The 15,608-nt window shown below is 50.7% G+C and overlaps 1 protein-coding gene across 1 annotated transcript in view; it reads left to right on the top strand.

Moving 5' to 3' along the window:
* The first annotated feature begins 860 nt into the window (after positions 1 to 860).
* LOC140429181 (organic cation/carnitine transporter 2-like) overlaps positions 861 to 15,608 on the top strand; it is a 55,609-nt gene continuing 40,861 nt past the window's right edge. The window contains exon 1 of the mRNA XM_072515849.1: positions 861 to 1,390. Coding sequence (XP_072371950.1) covers positions 1,016 to 1,390 — 375 coding nt within the window. The 5' untranslated portion in view covers positions 861 to 1,015. The remainder of the gene's footprint in view (positions 1,391 to 15,608) is intronic.

Raw genomic sequence — 15,608 nt, forward strand, 5'->3', positions numbered from 1 at the left:
GCTTTCAAGCTCCTGAGGTGCACGAACACCTGTGACCTTTTAACCGGCCCATTCGGTCCCTAGACGTCCCATGTTACCAGCCTTGCCAGAGGCTTACGCCTCCAATCTCCTCTACCATCAGTCATCTTCCCCACTTAACTCCCACCCCCTTAATTCCACTCTATACCTAGCCCATCCCAGATGGCTCCCTGCTCCGCTCCTGACCATGTCATCTCTCACCCCCTGCCAAGTCGCAGCAACCTTTGAAGGACTTTGCGACTGAGTTTGATGATATATTTGTTGTGTGGATTGCTGCTTCAATTTGTAAGCTCTGTCTCAGTTGTATCAGCCAGTTAATATGGTTTATAATGGACCACAACTTGTCTGTTAATTCATGTTTAACTTAGGTTGATTCTGGATTTTGGAGCGTAGGCAGTATACCCAAGATAGTATTTAGCCTTTGCTTTGTTTGACTCATGTAGTGAAAATATCCCCATAACCACACGGAATGCAGTGCTTCAAGAAATGAAAATGAAATGAAAATCGCTTGTCACAAGTAGGCTTCAAATGAAGTTACTGTGAAAAGCCCCTAGTCGCCACATTCAGGCACCTCACCACCACCTTCTCAATGGGCAATTAGGGACGAGCAATAAATTCCACCAATTAATTTCTATTGTCCAATCTTGTGGCTATTCTTTCAGTGAGTAAAGGGGATTTTCAGTTTCTTTATGAAAAGTTACTCGCCTCGCGAATTAAGAGTTAGACAACATGAGAAACTTGTCTCTAAAAATGTGCGAAGCACGTGGGTCCCATCAGTTAAACATTTAAGTCGTTCAGGAAAGCGTGCATTGGGTTATTTGGACGCGAGGTCTTTGCTTAATTTGTTGGGAGTGGCGATGTGATCAGGAGGGCCCTATTTCGCAAGATGGTAATGTCTTCTTAACCCCCACACTGGTCAGCAGGCTGTCATCCTATGGATAACTAAATCCGAGCAGAAATCTTTTTCCTGGAACTTTGCAGAAAGACAGAACTGGACATGCAAGACAGTGACGAGTTGACCGCTTTCCTGGGGGAATGGGGTCCCTTCCAGAAGACCATCTTCTTCTCGCTGAGCATTCTCATTATCCCAAACGGCTATACCAGCCTCTCCATGGTGTTCGTGGCAGACACCCCGCAGCACCACTGCCGCCTGTCCAATTCCACGACCATCAGCCCGGGAGGGTGGTCCCCCTTTAACCTGAGCTTGCGGCTGCCGGTGGAAGAACGGAATGGAGAGCGAGTGGCCAGCCAATGTACCCAATTCAAACCCCGTGCAGGAGAGCGCTTCAATGACACCGCAGGTGAAACCGAGCCGTGTACAGACGGCTGGGTGTACAGCACGGACAGATACATCTCTACCATTGTCAGCGAGGTAGGGAAGGTTAAGGTTTTATTTTAACAAGCTGATTTTTTTTCCACGGGGTTTCTCTCAATGAAAGCCATGTGGTTTTGTGAAATCAGACTGGTTTATACAGATTTGCATTATTAGGAGCATGGACTTGGAGGTGCTGCTTTGAGATTTGACAATGCTTGTGGGGGGTCCAAATATTTTGGGAGATGTTGCATTCCTGGAAGGGGTGCTAGATTTCTGTGGCATAATCACATCTTTACATAGAAACATAGCTAGAAGCAGGAGGAGGTCATTCGAGCCTCCTCTGCCATTCATTTTGATCATGGCTGATCATCATAGTTCAATACCCTGATACCACCTCTTCTCTCCCCCCCCCCCCCCCCCCCATCCCCCAGTGCTGTATTTAATTCCTTCTTGAAATTACACAACCGTGCAGAAGGAGGCCATTCGGCCCATTTGAGTCCACACTGGGTCTCTGAAAAAGCATAGTACTGAGTCCCACTCCCCTGCCGTATCCCCATAACCTCGTGCATTCATTCTTTTCAGATAACAATTTAATTCTCATTCGGAATACCTTAATTGAACCTGCCTCCCCCACCCTCCGGAAGTTAATGGTCCAACCACCTTCTGGGTGAAAACGTTTGTCCTCTCACCACTTTCCTTCTTTAGCTGGTTATTTTTAACCTATGCCCTCTCGATCTTGATGCTCTCTTGAGTGTGATCAGTTTCTCACTGTTTTATACCGTGTTCGTACCACTCCGGATTTGAAAATGTTAGAAAACAAATTTGAAGCAGAAGATCAAATATACCTTAAAAACATTGTGACTTTAGTTATGTGATGAGGGAGCACTAAGAGTGCCTTGAGCACTTCAAACGAGATTTGTGTGATTTTTAAAAAAAATAGAATTAGATAGGGGCAGGACCTTGTGATATGACAGGACCTTGTGATATGACAATGGGGAGGAGCAGGATATGGGGACCCTCCCTTCCTGAACGCGACATCATCAGGTAGTTCCAATTCTTAGCCTTTGAAAGTTTTAAATGTAAATGTTACCAATTAAACTAAATTGGTAGAAAATTAAGCACAGAGAGAACATGGTGTTGATGTTTATTTCGAATTATCCAAACTAACTAGTTTTCCACAAACGCACAACTATTGCCTCATGAAATACTTAATTCATAGTTTTGTGCAGGTTCCATAGCACAAAATAATTAAATCACATGCTTTGCCAGGGATTTTTAAAACCAAATTTACACACAATGATCCACAACAGCTGCTTTTGTTTTCATACGCTACCTGTGAGGAACCGGTAACGAGCTTATAATATATTGATGTAAATTCCGAATGTGACATTACAGCTCCGAGTTCATCGTCAGAAGTCAGCTCAGGCAGACTCGCACGCTTGTTGAGCTCTTTTCTCTATAGCTTAAATTGAAAATAATGAGAATGTTGGTGGGAGCATCTCTGCTTTTGAGCATTTAATTTGACTTCCAAGTACATTTTAAAAAGCCTGTTTGTGGGGTGAGGGCATTGCTGGAAATGACAGCATTTTTTAACAATCTGTATTAGTGTCACAAGTAAGTTGCATTAAGACTGCAAAGAAGTTACTGTGAAAAGCCCCTCGTCGCCACACTCCGACACCTGTTCAGGTACATAGAGGGAGAATTTAGAATGGCCAATTCACCTAACAAGTGCGTCTTTCTAGACTTGTGGGAGGAGACTGAAGCACCTGGAGGAAACCCACGCAGACACTGAGAACGTGCAGACTCCACACAGACCGTGATCCAAGCCGGGAATCAAACCCAGATCCCTGGTGCTGTGAAGCAGCAGTGCTAACCACTGTGCTATCTTGCCACCCCTTTTCCATCTATCCCTGGTTACCTTTTTGAAGTGCTGGTGAACTTCCCACTTAAAAACTGCAGTCTGTGTAATAAAGGTATTCCCGCAACATTGGTAGGTCAGGAGTTTGCAGAATTTTGGCTTGGTGACAGGAAGGACCTGCAGTATCTGTGTTATTGAAGGGAACTGTGCAGGTGATGGTATTCTTCTGCACCTGCACCTCTGGTCCTTCTGAGATGCTGAAGATTTGGAGAGTGCTACTGAAGACTCCTTGGGAGTTATTCTCGTGCTTTGTGCAGTTAGCATGGCAGGTCTACCCCCAGGACTGTGGACACCCCTGCCCCCTGTAGCCAAGGTTGTGCTGGCTGTTTTTTTTAGCTGGTGCTGGTCAAGTGGGCTATTTTGTCTTGACTAGTGCCAATGATGACATTCGTTTAAAAGTTATGATAAGTTATCTTTCTACCCAGTCCTGAGACTTCGTCTCTGACATTGGGGAGCACGGTAGCACCGTGGTTAGCACAGTTGCTCCACAGCTCCACAGACCCAGGTTCAATTCTCGGCTTGGGTCACCGTCTGCGCGAAGTCTGCATGTTCTCCCCGTGTCTTTGCGGGTTTCCTCCGAGTGCTCCGGTTTCCTCCCACAGTCCAAAGATGTGCAGGTTGGGTAGATTGACCATGCTAAATTGCCCTTGGTGTCCAAAAAGGTTAGGTGGGGTTACTGGGTTACGGAGCTAGGGTGGAGGTATGGGCTTGGGTAGGATGCTCTTTTGTAAGGGCCCGTGCAGACTCGATGGGCCTAATGGCCTCGTTCTGCACTGTAAATTCGATGAAAATCCTCAGGAAGTTCCTCGTCATTCAACTACAGCTTCTGTCTGCTACAGGAAATAGAGAGTTGCTGGTCAATCTGATTGAGTGAGGGGCGAAGAGCTGCCTGCCAATTGACATACATTTGTGCAGACAGGGTCGGCAGAATATTCCCATTCACTCTTGAATGACTGGATGGGGAGCCCAGTTATATATCCTGTCCACGGTTTCTTGATTTGAGGTGAACCTGAACCAGACAAGCAAGCAATAACTCTAATACTTAACACACAGAAAGATGGTTGCTGTTGCTGGAGGTCAAACATCTTGATTCCAGGAAATCACTGCAGGCTGGTGTCCTATGCTTTACCATCTTCAGCTGCTTCATCAATGACTTTCCTTCCAGTGTAAGGTCAGAAGTGGGAATGTTGATTGCACCATTTGTGTCCTCTCAGATACTGAAGCAGTCTATGTTCACAAGGAGCCAGGCATGGACAAGTGACATGTAACGACAAGTGCGAGGCATTGACTATCTTCAATAAGAGAATTTCTTTTTTAATATATTTTTTTCGGTCAAACAAGAACAGTACAGGATTTTCCCCTTTTTACAACTTTAAAACAATAATGACCGTTTTTTTTTTTAAACAAATAAATAATATTTTAACTAAACGGCAACTGCCAACAACAAAATAATAATTCTCCAAGACAAAGTCCCACACGCCAGTATAAATAACTGATATATAAACAACTATATGAAACCCCTGAGGGCACCTTTCCTATAAAATTCCACCGGGAACCCATCTGGTCCCGGGGCCTTCCCTGCCTGCATGCTCCCAATCCCTTTTACCACTTCCTCCACCTCAATTTGTGCTCCCAATCCTATCCTCTCCTGCTCCTCCACCTTCGGGAATTCCAGCTGATCCAGGAAGTGCATCATTCCCTCCTTCCCTTCCGGGGGCTGAGCCTTATACAGCCTCTATAAAATGCCTTAAACACCCCGTTCACCCTCTCTGCTCCCCGTTCCATCTCACACTCCTTGTCCCTCACCCCACCTATCTCCCTCGCCGCCCCTCTCTGCCTCAATTATTGGGCCAGTAACCGGCTCGCCTTCTCTCCGTACTCATACTGTACTCCTTGTGCCTTCCTCCATTGTGCCTCTGCCCTGCCTGTGGTCAGCAAGTCAAATTCCGTATGCAACCTTTGTCTTTCCCTGTACAGTCCCTCATCCGGAGCTTCTGCATATTGCCTATCCACTCTTAAAATTTCTCTTAACAATCGCTCCCTCTCTTTACTCTCTTGTTTCCCCTTATGGGCCTTTATGGAAATCAGTTCCCCTCTGACCACTGCCTTCAGTGCCTCCCAGACCACTCCCACCTGAACCCCTCCATCATCGTTAATCTCCAGGTACCTTTTGATACATCCCCTCACCCTTACACATACCCCCTCATCCGCCAACAGTCCCATATCTAATCTCCAGAGTGGGTGCTGTTCCTTTTCCTCTCCTACTACCAGATCTACCCAATGTGGGGCATGGTCCGAGATGGCTATGGCCGAATACTCCATCCCTGTCACCTTCGGGATCAGTGCCCTTCCCAGGACAAAGAAGTCTATCCGAGAATACACCTTTGTGGACATGGGAGAAGAAGGAAAACTCCCTACTCCTGGGCCTAGTGAATCTCCAGGGGTCTACTCCTTCCATCTGCTCCATGAAGTCCTTAAGCACCTTGGCCGCTGCCTGCCTCCTCCCGGTCCTAGACCTGGACTGGTCCAGCCCTGGATCCTGCACCATGTTGAAATCTCTCTTCCCCCCCCCCCCCCCCACCCCCCCCATATAGCCATGTGGTAGTATGTATTAGGGGTCATGTGGGACTGTGAAGCCGTGATGCTATTGGCTGACAGATCCTGGGTCCGGGTTATCTGTTGACTCCTGGCTCTGCCCTGAAGGCGGAGTATAAGAACCCGGGCTTCTCCCCGCCGCTCCATTCTGTTGCTGAACTGCTGGGGACAAGTCTCGCTTAATAAAGCCTCATCGACTTCATCTCTACTCGTCTCTCTCTTAAGTCATTGTGCGCTACAATTTATTTAGCGAGCTTAAAGGACTATGGAGCTCCGGATCGCCCCGGAATGCCTGCGGATCAGCCCCCACGCAGCGAACTCGGCAGCAGTTTTTAAACACTGGCAAGCTTGTTTTGAAGGCTACCTCCGAACGGCCCCCGGCCGGATCACAGAAGACCAGAAAATGCAGGTCCTGCATTCGAGGGTAAGCCCGGAAATTTACACTCTCATAGAAGATTCTCTAAAGGTAAACTTGCAGGTTGAGTCCGTAATTAAGAAAGCAAATGCAGTGTTGTCATTCATCTCAAGAGACTTGGAATATGAAATCAGGGATGTACTTCTGAAGCTTTATAAAGCATTAGTTAGGCCCCATTTAGAATACTGTGAGCAATTTTGGGCTCCACACCTCAGGAAGGACATACTGGCACTGGAGCGGGTCCAGCGGGATTCACACGGATGATCCCAGGAATGGTAGGCCTAACATACGATGAACGTCTGAGGATCCTGGGATTATATTCATTGGAGTTTAGGAGGTTGAGGGGAGATCTAATAGAAACTTACAAGATAATGAATGGCTTAGATAGGGTGGATGTAGGGAAGTTGTTTCCATTAGCAGGGGAGACTAGGACCCGGGGGCACAGCCTTAAAATAAAAGGGAGTCACTTTAGAACAGAGATGAGGAGAAATTTCTTCAGCCAGAGAGTGGTGGGTCTGTGGAATTCATTGCCACAGAGGGCGGTGGAGGCCGGGACGTTGAGTGTCTTTAAGACAGAAGTTGATAAATTCTTGATTTCTCGAGGAATTAAGGGCTATGGAGAGAGAGAGCAGGTAAATGGAGTTGAAATCAGCCATGATTGAATGGTGGCGTGGACTCGATGGGCCGAATGGCGTTACTTCCACTCCTATGTCTTATGGTCTTACGGTCTTAAGACGCAGAGGATTTCCCGACGGTGCTCGCAGCACTGAAGAGCATTTACGTTCGCCCCGTGAACCAGGTCTACGCACGCTACCAACTCGCAACGAGACGGCAAAGTCCCGGAGAATCGCTAGAAGAATTCTACGCCGCGCTGCTAATTTTGGGACGGGGCTGCAGCTGCCCGCCGGTGAACGCGATTGAACACACTGACATGCTAATTCGCGATGCGTTTGTGGCAGTTATGAACTCTCCCCAAATCCGCCAAAGACTTTTAGAAAAAGAGTCGCTAGGACTCTCAGAGGCACGGGCCATTGCAGCTTCCCTCGATGTGGCCTCGCAAAACGCCCGCGCCTACGGCCCCGACCGCGCGGCAGCCCCTTGGGCTCCGTGGACCCCCGTCGCGACAACCCCCCCCCCCCCCCCCACTCCCTTACAGGCTTGCGCGGTTAAAGCGCCAGATCATCCCGGGGGGGCCCGCTGCTATTTCTGCGGGCAAGCGGAACACCCCCGGCAGCGCTGCCCGGCCCGCGCAGCTATTTGCAAAAGCTGCGGCAAGAAGGGCCATTACGCGGCTGTGTGCCGGTACCGGGGGGTCGCCGCAATCCCCGGAGAAGAACGAGCCCAGCGCATCCCAAATGCTCCCCAACCCCCCCAGCGCCCCATGTGCGACCCGCGGGCGCCGCCATTTTGGGTCCCGGCCACCACGAGGGGAGGATGGGCGCCGCCATCTTGTGACTCCCCAGCCACGTGCGATTCATGGGGGCGGCCATTTTGCCCACCCCCGACCACGTGCGATCCATGGGGGCGGCCTTTTTGTCCACCCCCGGCCGCGTGCGATTCATGGACGCCGCCATCTTGGATGACAACAAAGGACCCCAGCATCGACGGCTCCACGGGGTCCGAAGAAGACACCGAGACACTACGACCACGACTGGCTTCGGTGACGCTGGATCAATCACGGCCCCGGACGACGACAACAATGGTGCTGATCAACGGACACGAGACATCATGCCTGATCGACTCTGGGAGCACCGCCAAGTTTCATTCACCCCGACACGGTAAGACGCTGTTTTCTGACCATCCATCCAAGTACGCAAAAGATTTCCCTAGCTGCAGGATCCCACTCCGTAGAGATCAAAGGGTTCTGCATCGCGAACCTAACGGTGCAAGGGAGGGAGTTTAAAAACTACAGGCTCTACGTCCTTCCCCAACTCTGCGCGCCCACATTACTGGGATTAGATTTCCAGTGTAACCTGCAGAGCCTAACATTCCAATTCGGCGGCCCAATACCCCCACTCACTATCTGCGGCCTCGCAACTCTCCAGGTTGAACCGCCGTCCTTGTTTGCAAACCTCACCCCGGATTGCAAACCCATCGCCACTAGGAGCAGACGGTACAGCGCCCAGGACAGGATATTTATTCGGTCTGAAGTCCAGCAGTTGCTGAAGGAAGGCATAATCCAGGCCAGCAATAGTCCCTGGACAGCCCAGGTGGTAGTAGTAAAGACCGGGGAAAAGCAAAGGATGGTCATAGACTATAGCCATACCATCAACAGGTACACACAGCTAGATGCGTACCCTCTCCCCCGCATATTCAACATGGTAAATCGGATTGCCCAGTATAAGGTTTTCTCCACCGTGGACCTCAAGTCCGCCTACCACCAGCTCCCCATCCGCCCAGGTGACCGCAAGTACACAGCCTTCGAGGCAGACGGGCGTCTATACCACTTCCTAAGGGTCCCATTTGGTGTCACGAACGGGGTCTCGGTCTTCCAACGGGAGATGGACCGAATGGTTGACCAGCACTGGTTGCAGGCCACGTTCCCGTATCTCGACAACGTAACCATCTGCGGCCATGATCAGCAGGACCACGACGCCAACCTCCAAAAATTCCTCCAGACCGCTAACGCCTTGAACCTCACATACAACGAGGAAAAGTACGTTTTTAGCACAAACCGGCTGGCCATCCTGGGATACGTAGTGCGCAATGGGATAATAGGCCCCGACCCCGAACGCATGTGCCCCCTCATGGAATTTCCCCTTCCCCACTGCTCCAAAGCCCTGAATCATTGCCTGGGGTTCTTTTCATATTACGCCCAGTGGGTCCCCCAGTATGCAGACAAGGCCCGCCCGCTAATACAGACCACTACCTTCCCCCTGTCGACAGAGGCTCGCCAGGCCTTCAGCCGCATCAAAGCGGATATCGCAAAGGCCACGATGCGTGCCATCGACTAGTCCCTCCCCTTCCAGGTCGAGAGCGACGCCTCCGACGTAGCTCTGGCGGCCACCCTTAACTAAGCGGGCAGACCCGTGGCCTTTTTCTCCCGAACCCTCCACGCCTCAGAAATCCGCCACTCATCAGTGGAAAAGGAAGCCCAAGCCATAGTGGAAGCTGTGCGACATTGGAGGCATTACCTGGCCGGCAGGAGATTCGCTCTCCTCACCGACCAACGGTCGGTAGCCTTCATGTTCGATAATGCACTGCGGGGCAAAATCAAAAACGACAAGATCTTAAGGTGGAGGATCGAGCTCTCCACCTTCAACTACGAGATCTTGTACCGTCCCGGAAAGCTGAACGAGCCGTCCGATGCCCTATCCCGCGGCACATGTGCCAACGCACAAATAGACAGTCTCCAAGCCCTCCACGAGGACCTCTGCCACCCGGGGGTCACTCGGTTCTGCCATTTTATAAAGTCCCGCAACCTCCCCTACTCGGTGGAGGAGGTCCGTACAGTCACCAGGAACTGCCACAGCTGCGCGGAGTGCAAACCGCACTTTTTCAGGCCGGATAGAGCGCACCTGATCAAGGCTTCCCGCCCCTTTGAACGCCTCAGTCTGGATTTCAAAGGGCCCCTCCCCTCCACCGACCGCAACACATAATTCCTGAACGTGGTGGACGAGTACTCCCGTTTCCCCTTCGCCATCCCCTGCCCCGACATGACAGCGGCCACAGTCATTAAAGCCCTTGGCACCATATTCACACTGTTCGGTTGCCCCGCATATATCCATAGCGACAGGGGATCCTCCTTCATGAGTGATGAGCTGCGCCAGTTCCTGCTCAGCAAGGGCATAGCCTCGAGCAGGATGACCAGCTACAACCCCCGGGGGAACGGGCAAGTAGAGAGGGAGAACGGCACGGTCTGGAAGACCGTCCTACTGGCCCTACGGTCCAGGGATCTCCCAGTTTCCCAGTGGCAGGAGGTCCTCCCGGACGCTCTCCACGCCATCTGGTCGCTGCTGTGTACCACCACTAACCAAACGCCTCATGAGCGCCTCCTTGTCTTCCCCAGGAAGTCCTCCTCCGGGACATCGCTGCTGACCTGGCTGGTGGCCCCAGGACCCATCTTGCTCCGGAAACATGTGCGGGCGCACAAGTCGGACCCGTTGGTCGAGAGGGTTCACCTCCTCCACGCGAACCCGCAGTACGCCTGGCGTACCCTGACGGCCGACAGGACACGGTCTCCCTGCGAGACCTGGCGCCCGCCGGCAACACCCCCCCCCCCCCCCCCCCCCCCCCCGGCACCAATCATCCCCTCCCTGCCACCGGCGCACCCCGCGACCGCCCCCTTCCCGGGAGGATCGGTCCTCCTCCCAGGAGTGAAACAGGAACAAACACCGAAACGCTCCTGGAGACGACAACGCCGGAACAAGCACCTGCACCACCACCGGGGCTGAGGCGATCGACGAGGAAGACCAGACCGCCCGCTCGACTCGTGGTATCGGCGTGACACCAAGAATGTTGTTGGACTGTAACAAAAAATGTTTCTCTTACTAATATTGTAAAAAGTTTCACAAACCTTATACATAACTCAGTGTAGGGCTAAAACTGCAATGACATGACCGAAAATCTCCTCCCAGGACCAGCCTTGTAAACCCCTACCACCATGCGAACCACCACCCCGCCGGGTTCATTTTTTAACAAGGGGTGAATGTGGTAGTATGTATTAGGGGTCATGTGGGACTGTGAAGCAGTGATGCTATTGGCTGACAGATCCCAGGCCCTGGTTGGCTGTTGACTCCTGGCTCTGCCCTGAAGGCGGAGTATAAGAACCCGAGCTTCTCCCTGCCGCTCCATTCTGTTGCTGAACTGCTGGGGACAAGTCTCGCTTAATAAAGCCTCATCGACTTCATCTCTACTCGTCTCTCTCGTAAGTCATTGTGCGCTACAAGCCACCCCTCTATTTTTCGCATCCAAGCCCGAATGAAATACCTGTCCCACCCATCCTTTACGTAATCTGACCTGATCCGCCAGTTTCAGATGCGTCTCCTGTAGCATGACCACATCTGCCTTTAATTTCTTTAGGTGCGTGAGTACCCTTGCCCTCTTAATCTGCCCATTCAGCCCTCTCACATTCCACGTGATCAACCGGGTCGGGGGGCTCTTTACCGACCCCCCCCCCCCCCCCATGTCGACTAGCCATCCCCTTTTTTAGGTCAGCTCCTCACCCGGTTCCCACGCTCCCGTTTGTCCCCCCGACGGTGTCCTCCCGTCCCGACCACCCTGCCCCATAACAGCTCCCCCTTTCCCTTAGCAGCAGTAACCCTTCCCCCCCCCCCCCCCCCCCTCCGCTAGATCCCTTTTCTAGCGTAATTGCTTCCCCCATGTTACTTCCAGAAGTCAGCAAACTCTGGCTGACCTCTGCTTCCCCCGTTTATCCTTGGCCCCCCATTGTGTAAGGCCCCCTCCTTCCTGCACTCCCTTTCCCGCCGCAATTACCATAGCGCGGGAACAAAGCCCGCGTTTCCCACTCGGCCCCGCCCCTAATGGGTCAGCTCCCTCTCTCTTTCCCCCTCCTTCCCCACCGGTGCCCACAGTTCACCATGCCCCCCCCCCCCCCCAACGAGGGGAATAGAGAATTTCCCCCCCCCCCCCCTTCCCCGTCCCATACAATCCCCCCACTACTTTATTACAGAAACTCTTTCTCTCTCCAGTCTAGTCCAACTTTCCTCTACAATAAATGTCCACGCCTCTTCTGCCGTCTCGAAGTAGTGATGTTTCCCTTGGTGTGTAACCCACAGTCTCGCTGGCTGCAGCATTCCAAATTTAACTTTCTTTCTATGTAGCACCGCCTTGGCCCGATTGAAACTCGCCCTCCTTCTCGCCACCTCCGCACTCCAATCCTGGTACACGTGGATCACCGCATTCTCCCACCTGCAGCTCCGTGTCTTTTTCGCCCATCTCAGGACCATCTCCCTGTCCTTATAGTGGTGAAACCTCACCACTATGGCTCGAGGTATTTCTCCTGCCTTTGGTCTTCGCACAAGGACTCGATATGCTCCCTCCACTTCCAAGGGGCCGGTCGGGGCCTCCGGTCCCATTAACGAATGAAGCAATGTGCTCACATATGCCCCGACGTCCGCCCCCTCTGCACCTTCGGGAAGACCCAAAACTCTTAAGTTCTTCCTCCTCGAGTTATTCTCCAGGGCTTCCAGCCTCTCTACACACCTTTTATGCAGTGCCTCGTGCGTCTCTGTCTTAACCACCAGGCCCTGTATTTCATCCTCATTCTCCGCAGCCTTTGCCTTCACATCACGAAGCTCCAACTCCTGGGTCTTCTGTGCCTCCTTTAGCCCTTCAATCGCCTGTAGCATCGGGGCCAACACCTCCTTCTTCAGCTCCTCCACACCGCCGCAGGAACTCTTGCTGTTCCGGGCCCCACACCGAACGGCCTCCTTCCGCCGCCATCTTGCTTCGTGCTTCCCTTCCTTGCCGCTGCTCCTGAGGATCCTCTGCAATCCAGCCACTACTCTCCTTTCTCCATATATATCCGGGGGGATTCCCTTCTATTTCACCACACAATGGTTTTAGCCATCAAAAATTGCCGTTGGGGCTCCTAATAAGAGCCCAAAAGTCCGTTCCAACGGGAGGTGCCGAAACGTGCGACTCAGCTGGTCATCGCCGCACCCGGAAGCTCAATAAGAGAATTTCTAACCATCTCCAATTGACATTCAATGGCATTACCATTGCTGAATCTTCCACTATCAAAATCCTGGTGTGGGGGGGGGAATCCCTCATTCAGAATCACCGTGCCTGTTCGGAAGGAGAGAGACCATCCCCACTCGATCAGAGGCCTTGGGTGGGTATAGTACTGGCAGCTATCGGCAGGCTGGTCTTTCACCCCTCGGGTGCACAGTCCTGAGGGTAGACCTGCCATGCCAGAGTGCAATAAGGTACAACGGGTCTTCTGAAAGAGGTGATGTGGCTGAGCCTAACTGGTAGCCAGGACCTCCATCATCTGCAAGATTTTGCCCATTGTTGCTGAATGGGTGCTACTACTGACACGTTATCAAAGAAAAATCATCAGTTTACCATCTCCTGCAATGCAGCTGAATTCAAAAACAACATTTCTATCCAACAACATCAAAGCAACTTCATCGTGCCTTTTTAACTGAGCGAAATATCCCAAGACTTCACCACCAGGGTCAAAAGGTAAATTTTTAAACTCCAGAACGCAAGGTTACAATACGCCACCTGAACTCCAGTAGACATTTTTGTGGATAGTCTTGCAGAAAAGGGACAAGCCTGGAGGGAATTCCAGAGCTTTGGGATCAGGTGACAAAGGCACGGTGACCTTTGGTGGAGCAATTAAAAAAGAAAGTGGTGAAGGGCAGAGTTGGAGCCCCACTGTCCTAATGGTAGAATGCTCTCTCAAAAGTGGATGTTGACTTTCTTAAATGAACACCCTGTTGTCGACTGTAACAATAACAATTTACATTGCAACAGCATCTTCAAAAGAGCAAACCATCCCAAGGCAAGGTTAACTCGCCATAGTTCCAGATGAACATTGACTAGAGCTGGTTTAACCTGAAGGTCAAGGTTGTGAAGGGGGGCCTTAACCTCCCAAGGTACAACAGCGATGTGCCTGCAGACTGCGTCACTTGTTAAATCCTCTCCCTTTTGCAGCCCTCAAACTCCTGGATTGTAAAAACACTCTGGGATTTCTCTTGAATCAATTGGATTGTCATCCCAGACAGAAGACTGTAAACAGATCGTAAGGTAAACTTCAGATTAAGCAAGACTGGGCATAGCATAAGACGGTGTGGGAGATGATTGGATAGCCATGGATTTGGATGTACACCAAAGGAGCATGCCAGGAACAGAGCCATGAGACCACTTTGCTGATTGCACACCATTTTATTAAATGTTCTGTTGAATTGTAGATATTCTTTTAGCCATAGCATTTATATGAATAGTCTAATTCTGTTTGAAATGTCAATGCCCAGGATGTTGATACTGGGGGATTCAGTGATGGTTATGCCATTAAAATGTCACGGGCGATGGACATTATCTTCACCAGCACTTGACGTGGAACAAATGTGTTACTTGCCACTTCTCAGCTGCCCTGAATGTTGCCCAGGTCTTGATGCATGTGGGCATGGACTGCTCAGTATACCAGGGTTTGTGAATGATGCAGAACATTGTACAACCATCAGTGAACATCCCCACTTCAGGACGGAAGGTCATTGATGGAGCAACTGGAGAGATTTGGGCCTAGAGCACTTGTAGAAGCCTTTACTGTTTTTATATTTCTCGCTGCCTTTCTCTGGCACTCCAATTTCTCCCTTTTTTTTTTTTGTATAGTCATCCTTTGCTGATTTTAAAAGTTTTCCCAGTCCTCTGACCTACCGCTAACCTTTTCAGCATTATAGATCTTTTCTTTATCAAATTTAACATCCTTGATTCGCCACGGATGGTGCATCCCTCTCGCAATCTTGGAATTGATTTGAGGTTTATGAAATATCTGCTACTGCTTCTCTTCTGTCCACTTTATAATCTATTTTACCCAACTCTGTTTTCACACCCTTGTTCATATACTCATATAACCCATCCTTGAGGTTAAATTTGAATTAATCAGATCTATATGAAGATGAAAATCACCCATTCTTATTGCAATGCCCTTCTTGCAATCTGCTAGTCCTACTTGATTTATGGTCAGTATACGACTATTGGGAGGGAGGGGGTGGGGGGGGCTCGAAACCACTCCCACCATTAATTTCCCTCCTGTGCCATTTCTTAAATTCACTGAGATTCTACATCTTGACCTTCTGAACCAAGATCATTTCTCACTGCTGTGCTGACCTTTCCTTTATCATCAGAGCTTCCATCTTCTTTTCATTATTTTATAAACAGGGCTACTTGGATACTCCAATAACTCCCCTGTGCAGACTAAAGGGGTGACATGGTGGCACACTGCTGCCTCGCAGTGCCAGGGACCAGTGTTCAATTCTGGCCTTGGATGACTGTCTGTGTGGAGTTTGCACTTTCTCCCCGTGTCTGTGTGGGTTTCCTCTGGATGCTGAGTCCAAAGACCGGCAGGCGAGATGGATTGGTCATCCTAAATTGCCTCTTGGTGTCCAAAAGGTTAGGCTGGGTTACGGGGAAAGGGTGGGGGCCCTTTTTGAAGGTTGGAGCCGACTTGATGGGCCGAATGGCCTCCTGCACTGTAGGGAAGTCTCTGCGACAACCATTTTTCTCCAAAGCGTGAAAAGTTCCTGCAATGATTCATTTCAACTGTGTTGTCACTCATCTTATGGACTCGGTGTGGCTATTATGCTGTGTGAGGAGCAGTCAACATTATCTTTGCAGCACAAGAAAAGTCCCATGAACAAGAGTCTCTACATGGTGCT

The sequence above is a fragment of the Scyliorhinus torazame genome, chromosome 9, assembly GCF_047496885.1.
Source record: "Scyliorhinus torazame isolate Kashiwa2021f chromosome 9, sScyTor2.1, whole genome shotgun sequence".
In the NCBI taxonomy this organism is placed as follows: domain Eukaryota; kingdom Metazoa; phylum Chordata; class Chondrichthyes; order Carcharhiniformes; family Scyliorhinidae; genus Scyliorhinus; species Scyliorhinus torazame.